The 9,674-nt window shown below is 39.9% G+C and overlaps 2 protein-coding genes across 2 annotated transcripts; both read left to right on the top strand.

The window, feature by feature from the left end:
* Window positions 1–316: 316 nt before the first annotated feature.
* On the top strand, window positions 317–5,419 carry eef1a1a (eukaryotic translation elongation factor 1 alpha 1a). The gene is made up of 8 exons (XM_047351635.1): window positions 317–468; window positions 2,148–2,330; window positions 2,490–2,669; window positions 2,890–3,186; window positions 3,375–3,525; window positions 3,699–3,955; window positions 4,237–4,471; window positions 4,588–5,419. The coding sequence occupies exons 2-8, from the start codon at window positions 2,187–2,189 to the stop codon at window positions 4,710–4,712; spliced, it is 1,389 nt and encodes a 462-aa protein (XP_047207591.1). The 5' UTR covers window positions 317–468; window positions 2,148–2,186; the 3' UTR covers window positions 4,713–5,419.
* A 147-nt stretch (window positions 5,420–5,566) lies between these two features.
* Window positions 5,567–8,894, top strand: cgasa (cyclic GMP-AMP synthase a). Its single transcript, XM_047351634.1, has 5 exons — window positions 5,567–6,428; window positions 6,545–6,758; window positions 6,971–7,234; window positions 7,423–7,522; window positions 7,754–8,894. Exons 1-5 carry the CDS (start codon window positions 5,754–5,756, stop codon window positions 8,094–8,096), a joined length of 1,596 nt encoding a protein of 531 aa, XP_047207590.1. The 5' UTR covers window positions 5,567–5,753; the 3' UTR covers window positions 8,097–8,894.
* The last annotated feature ends 780 nt before the right edge of the window (window positions 8,895–9,674 follow it).

Here is a 9,674-nt window from a genome sequence, read left to right as displayed (position 1 = left end):
TGGCTGTAATACGAGAAAATGTTAAACCCAAACTTGTGTACACCTTAAATTATATTAAATGGAATTTGGCGATTTTATTTTAAAGAAGCCTTTATCGTTTGATTAATCAAATGATTTATTAAAAAAAAGCTTCTTTACACTAAAAGCATGCGTGTGCGAGCCTCGCGTTTCAATAACTAGACCAGCAATCAACAATAAACTATCATCTAAATCCCTGTTTCTTCATTTAATGGCGGACATTGTTTTCAAACTTGTTACAACATAAATAAAAGGGAGAATGATCGCTTGTGAAAGTAGCGGTGCTCCATCTTAAAGTGGTTTACGGGCAGTTTTCCTCGTTGGGATGCTGAGCAGCGGTTTTGGTGCGCAGTTACGCAACACCCCCGCCTGTCCTGAGCTATAAACGGATCAGCGTCTCTCCGCAGCCTCTCCGCTCCTGCAGCCAACCTGACACCGGCCAGCTCTCAGGTACGACGCACCACATCCAGAAACAATAACACGCATGGAGGGAAGATTCGTCATAGTTATGTAGGGACATCATATTCTTGGCGTGGTTGTTTTTGTATAAGACATGTGATGCATGACAGGCTGTTGGTACACATGAAACATGGCGGAGGGTCGACATTCCCCTAAAATCCCTTTGACATTAATTTTACCGCAGCGGCCTTTCAGGGGTTTTCCCGCAGTTAGAGCAGCTTTTGTTTGCTGATGCGCACTGCGGCAGTAGCTGTGACGTTATTGTTGAGGGATCAGTGAAACACAGAAGTTGCAGCCGTCCTGGGACTGAGCCCACTTCAACTTGTCTGGCCAAGATCATGTCAGGATGCATGTTAGAATAGGAGCCGCCCCATCTCGTTTGATGCAAATTATGAGAACCTGCATGAATAATTAAATACCAAACTGTGGAGTGCATGGGGGATTCCAATGTTTCACTTGATCATCATAACACCCCTGCAGTTATTAAGGTCAACTTTGCATTAACCTTTATACAGAGCACTGCAGTGTGAGAGAAATGGCTGCTGCAATGTCAGAGGGTTGGATCCGACAAAATGGTGGATTCCGGCTTGGACCGGAACGGTACCGTGTCAGGGCAATATCAGCAGATATACGCGGATGTGTTGAAGAGGAGCTGGATGTCAAACGATGAGAGCAGGGGTGTGGATGGATGCAGGATGAGAGTGGGAGGGGCAGGGTATTTTGTCTCTCAGTGGTTGGAGATGAAATCCCTAACCTGAGAAAAGGCATTTTCAACTATGGCATAATGTTTCTTGAGCCCCTTTTGTTTTCTGGATAATTGAACATGTTTAGTTACATTCTCCTTATTTTCTTCCTGTATGATCCCCAACTCAAAAGAGCTTAAGATACCTACAATTACCAGTTGTTTTGTCCATCAAATACAAGTACATCTCAGTGTCACTTTTTGACTTGATTACCAGAGTTATATTTCAAGGGTTTACTACAGCTAATAACTTAAAATTCAGGTTCTCAAAAAATCTGAATATTATACACAACTGATTCAAAACGTTTTTTAATATTGAAATAAGGAATAAATTACAGCTTCATTGTAGAATGAAATGGAGATTATCATACTGTGGCACTACTGAGATGTTAAGGAAGTCTAATTTGATTCAATGGTGACCTGCAGCTTGTCTGGAGTGTTTTGCATCTTCCTTCTGACAATCCTCCATAGATTCTCTTTGGGGTTTAGGGCAGGAAAGTGTTTTTGGCAAAGGTACTGGTGGAACAGGAAGTAAGGTTTTCCATAGAGCATGTCCGCAAGGAAGAATGAAGTGCTCTAAACATTCCTTGGAGACTTTGGACTTGATAAAATACAGTGGACCAACACCAGTAGGTGACAGGGTTCCTCAAATCATTACTGGCTTTGGAACCTTTCCATGAATATGTTTGGCTTTGCAGTTTAAAAACCCACCTTGTGGAGGATGTCAGTGACTGTCTGCTGGTCAACAGTTTTCTCCATAACTGTGTAGGCCATAACATAACAGTTCTGTATAAAGCCTGCATTTTTTTAAATCTCATGCATCATTAGCTGCTAGCCAATCAACACTTGAAATACAGAATAACTGTATAACATCTAATAAATACATATTGTGTGGACTGAATTACTGTTCTGATTAATTTAACCCCAGCTTTAGCAGACTAGTGACTTCTGTCCTACTGTGGTCATCATGGGAAAGGAAAAGCTCCACATCAACATCGTTGTGATTGGCCATGTGGACTCTGGCAAGTCCACCACTACAGGGCACCTGATCTACAAGTGTGGTGGCATTGACAAGAGAACTATTGAAAAGTTTGAGAAGGAAGCTGCTGAGGTAAGAGAGATGGTGACAAGAAGACCCTTCCTTCTGAAGCAATAAATGCCTTTGATTTCAAGATCATGTGATCTTAAAGAATGCCTAAATACTCCAATTTTAGATAGTCACTTGTAATGAATAAAAGCAATAATGGATCTTGATTGTTTTTTTCTCCAGATGGGAAAGGGTTCATTTAAGTACGCCTGGGTGCTTGACAAGCTGAAGGCAGAGAGGGAGCGTGGCATTACGATCGATATCTCACTTTGGAAGTTTGAGACCAGCAAGTACTATGTTACCATCATAGATGCTCCAGGCCATAGGGATTTCATCAAGAACATGATCACTGGTACCTCACAGGTCTGGAAGATGAGAAATTACGCCAACTCTAAATGCAATAGTAGATCTGTATAGTTTTTGAACATCTAGTGTGCATCTACTGTATTGAACAGTTTTTTCTGTAAATTAAACTGTAGGCGCTACTAATAACTGATGCCAAAGTAGTAATCAAAAACCATCTCAGTGCAGATGTTTAAGATCGTTTACAATCAATGATAATCCATCTTTTCTACACCCTTAGGCAGACTGTGCAGTACTCATTGTAGCAGCAGGTGTGGGAGAATTCGAGGCCGGCATTTCCAAGAATGGACAAACGCGGGAGCATGCTCTCCTGGCGTACACACTCGGAGTGAAGCAGCTCATTGTGGGCATCAACAAGATGGACTCAACCGAGCCTAACTACAGCCAAAAGCGATACGAGGAGATTGTGAAGGAAGTGAGCACCTACATCAAGAAAATTGGCTACAATCCAGACACTGTCGCCTTTGTGCCCATCTCTGGTTGGAATGGCGACAACATGCTTGAACCAAGCCCAAATGTAAGTGTGCCACTTAAACTATTACTAGCATATGTTATCACTTATGAGTTGACATTTCCATTAAGCTCGTAGTTTTTGTATGAAATGCATAATTTGGAAAAACATACAGGATAAACAATGGCCTATGTTTTGTACATAGTGTTTGTTAAGGTAAAAGGTTTCAGATTTTTGCCGTTTTTCCCTTCTAGATGACATGGTTTAAGGGGTGGAAGATTAACAGGAAGGATGGCAATGCATCGGGAACCACACTTCTGGAGGCTCTAGACGCCATCCAGCCACCGACCCGTCCAACGGACAAACCTCTGCGTCTCCCCTTGCAGGATGTCTACAAAATTGGAGGCTTGTAGCACACTTCTGATTTTACAGATCAAAACTGTGTTAGAGCATGAGATGGTGTGACAATTTTTGAAATACTAAATAAAATTTTCTTGATATACAGTATATTTTTAAGAGACTGAACCATTTAGATTTTTTAAACGAGTGCTCGTCCCATGCGACACCCTTTTTCTCAGGTATTGGAACTGTGCCTGTGGGTCGAGTGGAAACAGGAGTACTAAAGCCTGGTATGGTTGTGACGTTTGCACCTGTTAATGTGACCACTGAGGTGAAGTCTGTGGAGATGCACCATGAGGCACTGACAGAGGCCCTCCCAGGTGACAATGTTGGCTTTAACGTCAAGAATGTGTCAGTGAAGGACATTCGACGTGGCAACGTAGCTGGGGATAGCAAGAACGACCCCCCTCAGGAAGCTGCAAACTTCACTGCTCAGGTAGACACTACAAAACAACCTTTTTATTGAAATACTGATGTAGAAACACAAGACTGCAATTTCAGATGCATTTATAGTGTTATTTTTTTTTACCATACTTTTGCAAATAATTATTTCTGTTAGTACCCCACCGTGTCACAATAATGATCAGGGTGCTGTTCTTTTTTGTCCATAAACCCCAAAGGAAATTATTCAACCTCAACTGTAACTACTCTTAAAAAGGCAGAAAGTCAAACAGGAAGCAAGCTTTCTATTTACAGGTCATCCACTTTACTTTGTAGGTGATCATCCTCAACCATCCTGGACAGATCAGTGCTGGTTATGCTCCTGTGCTGGACTGCCACACTGCTCATATTGCCTGCAAGTTTGCAGAACTTAAGGAGAAGATTGATCGCCGCTCCGGCAAGAAGCTGGAGGACAACCCCAAATCTCTCAAATCTGGGGATGCTGCCATCGTTGATATGATTCCTGGCAAGCCAATGTGTGTTGAGAGCTTCTCTGAGTATCCTCCATTGGGTAAGTACAACTGTCCAGGGTTTGTTTGACTTTAAGGGCTTAAAATATCTCGAAACTAACTGATATGCCATTGTTAAGTTATAATGTGCATCGTTTCTCCTGAATTCCCTTCACAGGTCGTTTTGCAGTGCGCGACATGCGTCAGACTGTGGCTGTAGGAGTGATAAAGGGAGTGGAGAAGAAAGTGTCTACCACTGGTAAAATCACCAAGTCTGCTCAGAAGGCCCAGAGGAACAAATGAATGTTGTGCTGCTCTGCCGACCAAAAGGTCTACCAAGGCAGGACATCCCTCATCCAACTCCATCTTATGATTGGCCACTTCAATTTAATAATCAAAGACTGGCTAATCATCACAATGCATCGCAAAAGCATTCGAAGGAAAGAAAAATGTTCATTCTTTAATCCATGTTGCTGTACTCTCGACATCGCTGTACATCTCAGCGGTTAGACTACCATCCTGTAACATGCGATGACAAGAAGTTGAACATAAAAACCAAAATGGTATTAAATGTAAGCTGTTGGTTTGGATCATGGTAATACCTCTGTGACACTGAACAAATAGAAATACACTGTAAATCTTACCGTCCCTCTAGCTGTCTGGAGTGCTGGGCCTGGGTCTCTTTACATGTTGTTGTGCTTTTAGTGTGTGCACCTACATGCTGCTCTATAACAACCAATGGCAAGACTAAAACGTGTTAGCTAAAACTGTTCTTCTCAGTAGTGTGTTAGTGGAACATCTGTTCTATTTAAGCTTTAAATGCCACTTCTAAAATGGTTTAAATTTGTCCTTGTGGAGGGATTCAAAGAAACCTCTCTTGACTCTTAAAGCACTTTGGCAGTTTGCTAACTCTGCACTTGTACTGCAGAATACTGAATTGTCATAAGCTACTGCACCTTATTGTGAGATGGCATGAGCCTCTTTGCAACATTAAACATCTTTCAACCAAAGTATTTTGTGGTCTGGCAATACTATATTTGTGTGCATAATCAGTTTCTGACTCTGAAAATCTGACGAGCCAGAAAATTCCTTTAATTCCAAGTTATATCCACAAGATGTAACTGTTGTTACAGGAATAAAGACACCCTTTTTTGTTTATGCATAATATTGGTATAAGTCCTCTATCAATGATATCTAAATGGTAAGAAAGTAAATGACTCAATGACTCTACTGCACCCGGAAGAGCTCAAGGGCAGTCTGACAAATATGGTGGGGGCGTGTAACAGGAAATAATGCTCGGGTATATTTTCAGCAGCGCAGTTTCATTGCTTTCATTTCATCATCATGAGTGGCCGAGAAAGACCTCTTGATGTAAGGAGCCCTGGCTCAAGAGCTAAAGAAATTAAACATGCATCTCCAGTGCAATGTACAGGCTTTAAAGAGGAGAAGCAGAAAAAAAAGAGAACAAAGACACAGGAACCACAGAAGTCAAATCATGCTGAAGAGAAGCCAGCTGTACAGAAAACTCCTAAAGAAAAGGCCACCAAACATTTGACGAAGGAGAGTAACGAGGAACAGCACATGCCAACTGAAAGCACTAAAGCCAAAACGTGTTCCAGCACGGCCAAGTCACAGAAGAGACCTCCCAGGAATCCTCTGAAAACACAGCTGGAGTTGGAAACTGCAATAACGCTAGAGGCACCAAAGGAGTTAAAGGCTTCTCCAGCAAACACTAAACCTAAAGCTAGTAGTAAGGCAGAATTTCAAACAGAAGAGACAAATGATGAAGAATGTGCTGACGAAACTATGCAGAAGATGCCGAAGGCAAAAGCAGATGTAGATAACTCAGTCCTAAAGTCAATTCTAGGCAATTTGAAGATTAAGGTCAAGGACAGATCCGATTCAAGCAAAGTTGTGAATAGTTTCAGAGAAAATCTAGTCAAGTATTTAAAAAAGACCATATACTTTCATGAAGTTCAGAAACCGCTGTGCACAGGAAGTTATTATGAAAACCTTAAGGTAAGTTACTGTAGTTCAAATTTTTTCTAATTTAGTAAACGTTCACGGCACATAGTTAATGAAATGTCACCATTGCATTAATTTTACTTAACCCAATGACATTCTTGTTTTTACAGATCTTACATCCTGATGAGTTTGACATCATGCTTTGTATGCCGGTGGAACGAGTTAAAATTGAACCTTTTGGAACAAATGGAGCCTTCTATAGCGTGGCATTAAAACGTGACAAGAACCCTTTAATGACATTCCAGAAGAATGACATTTTACCTGCAAGCGAAATCCTTAAACAGTTCAGGGAAAGTGTGAAGACATTTGCCAAAGGATTTACAGGTTAGAGCCAAACCTAGGCCTTAGTTCTGTGTTTCTGTTTCATGTTAAAAATATTTCATTCGAGTTTTACTGTGAATTTTGAAAAATATTACAGAAGGGCTTTGATAAGAATGCAAATATTTCCTAAATATATTACATTTCCAGCAAATACCTGCAGTTCTGGTGGGTAAATACAAACCAGTCATCAATTTAAAATAAACCCTTTCATTCAGCTTCAGCGTGGACGATGACTCCGAAGAGAAAAGGCTGCCCTGCAGTGACCCTGACCTGCCAAGTGGGCTCAGTCACCATTTCCCTTGATGTTGTTCTCTGTCTCAGTGTGAAATCAAGTTGGCCATCTTTTACAAAAAATGGTTTAAAAATTGAGGAGTGGCTTGGAACGAAAGTAAAACAGGAGCACAAACGGAAGCCTTACTATCTTGTGCCAAAATATGAAGGCAGAGGCAATGTGGAAAACGACGGGGTCCAAGCCAAAGGTGAGTACTTCACTGAACTGCTGAACCAGAAAATAATTTTATTTTGTTCACAGACTGAAAAAATGGGTTTAGTGGAACAATCTGAGACAGATTTACACTATAAGTTATTGCATGTAAAAGTATGACCTGTTCTTTCAAATTATGGCTTACACCTGTGGTAAATGACCGTTTTGTCATTTTTATCACAGATGCTTGGCGGGTGTCGTTCTCTCATATTGAGAAGGATATTATAAAAAAACATGGATCGCAGAAGACGTGTTGTGAAAAAGGGGGAGCAAATTGTTGCAGGCAAGACTGGTTACATCTTTTTAATGAATTAACATTAAATATCAATTTGTTTTATGATTGTAATTAGGAAATTAAAGACAGGATCTTTGCAAAAAAAATTTTTTTTGTGGAAATCTGAGAAATTCTGCATCAGTATATAGGATTTATAACCCCTTAATACCTCTTAATTCAGCTTTTTCTGATCAATTCTCTAGTTCATTTAACTGAATTTTGGGTGTTTTGTGCATTCAGAAAAGGCTGCCTGAAACTCCTCAAGTATCTTCTGCATCTGCTGAAGGAAAGCAACTCTACATTTGACAAGTTCTGCTCCTACCATGCTAAGACTACGTTCTTACATGCTTGCTGCTCCAAAACTAAAGACACCGACTGGGGAGAGTCAGATCTCAGTCAGTGCTTTAACCGCCTCCTGCAGGACTTCGAAAAGCACCTGAGATGTGGCGAACTCTTCAACTTCTTCATCCCCAGTCAGAACCTGCTCTCTGGTATAGGAAGAAAACTTTGCACACAACTGGCGGACACCATCAAGGAGCAGCGTGAAAATGGTTTTCCCATCTTTAAAGAGAGAGTTTGTTAATCCACATTGAGTGTTAAACTTCTGAAGTTAGCAGTTTTACGAAGTTGTTTTTTCTTTTTCCTCAAATAATATTTAAATAAAAAATTGTTCAAGCCTTGGAGAGAGAGAGAACTGTGGCCTATTTAAGACTCTCTCGGTTTAATACCAGAGAGCGATTCATTTTAGGTCATATTTATCACAACTACATCTTTTAATATTGAAAGATTTAGAAGATTTGATTAGATTCTAAATTCAAGATATGAATTCATGCATTTATAATCAGATTATGCGACTGCAAAGGCCTCAACAAAAGCTGCTGTACAGACGACCCTTGATTAAAGCATGTTCCTACAAGACCTAAGAACAACAATCCCAGTTGACTACCTGTTGAATTTCTTTTCCCAAAGTGTAAAGACATGTATACCAGAATGGCCCTGCCCTACACAGTACATGAGAAATGTTGACTAGTTTACATCAGCACTATTCCAATGTATTGTACTCTGTGTATGCAGTTGTACATTTGTTATCTTTATTTTTATTATTATCTACTCGTGAAACCCCTTGTTTGTGCACTTTGTACAATTGTTAGATGTTGAAGGGAAAGCAGATACTGGGGAACAAAAAACAAAAACAGATTTGAAAAATAATTTGCTATTTATGACTAGTATTGGTATTTTCAATGTTTGAAATTTTTAATAAACTACCCTTACAAACACTTTGAAGCAAACAAGTTTTAAAGTGTAATCATTTGTATGTTTTCTACGTTAACTGACTTTATTTTATGTCACCCAAATAAAATCCAACATCTTTTACAACATACTAGTAACTAGTCATCTTTTTTTAAACTTTCTGGGAATGCCATCCCTTTCTGAATGTGCAGCTGAACTTGAATGTTCCTTGGACATGCAGATTACCTGGTGATGGGGTAGAAGGCATCACTGCAAACAGGGTGTCCAGACTTTGACATTTACCCAATGTGCTGGGAAAAAAAGAATAACAACTATTTGTTAGAAATATCTGTTCGATTCCTCAGACAGAAGACAACTTGCAGGTAACTCTTCTCACAAGATCTTACACTAATATAGAGAGAATATTAAACATCTACGAATCACTACAAAAACTGTTAAGCAGGTATCTACTGAAATTAAATATACTTGCCCAACGGGTTTCTTTATAATGGGTAATAAAGAAACTTGCAGATTTTTGGCATTAGAGGCACATGCTAATGATTTGTAAAGATATGAAGAATTACTCATACATGGTAGGCAGCCCGGCCTTTGTAGAGTGCTTACATATAAACATTCAGTGACGAGGGTTGCCAGTTCGACTTCCACATGTATTGCCCCAAGTTACATAATTTCTTTTTTCATAGTGTTGATGATAACTGTATGATTTGTTCCTGTCTTGTTTAGGAGTGAAATGTAAGCTCACTGCCAGGGTTGTCAGTGGGAGCAAAGTAATGGTTATGAAACCTAATTTGCTTTTTCTTCAGTCTTTTCAAATATAGTCCGTAAAATGTTTCGGCAGAAAGACTAGCTGCGAGAAATTGATCACAATTCAGATTGTTTTAATAAAAGAAATGCTTACCTTTGGAATTGT

This window comes from Girardinichthys multiradiatus, chromosome 22 (assembly GCF_021462225.1).
Source record: "Girardinichthys multiradiatus isolate DD_20200921_A chromosome 22, DD_fGirMul_XY1, whole genome shotgun sequence".
Taxonomy (NCBI): Eukaryota; Metazoa; Chordata; class Actinopteri; order Cyprinodontiformes; family Goodeidae; genus Girardinichthys; species Girardinichthys multiradiatus.
The sequence above is the reverse complement of the archived record's forward strand: the minus strand, read 5'-3'. Positions and strand labels throughout refer to the sequence as shown.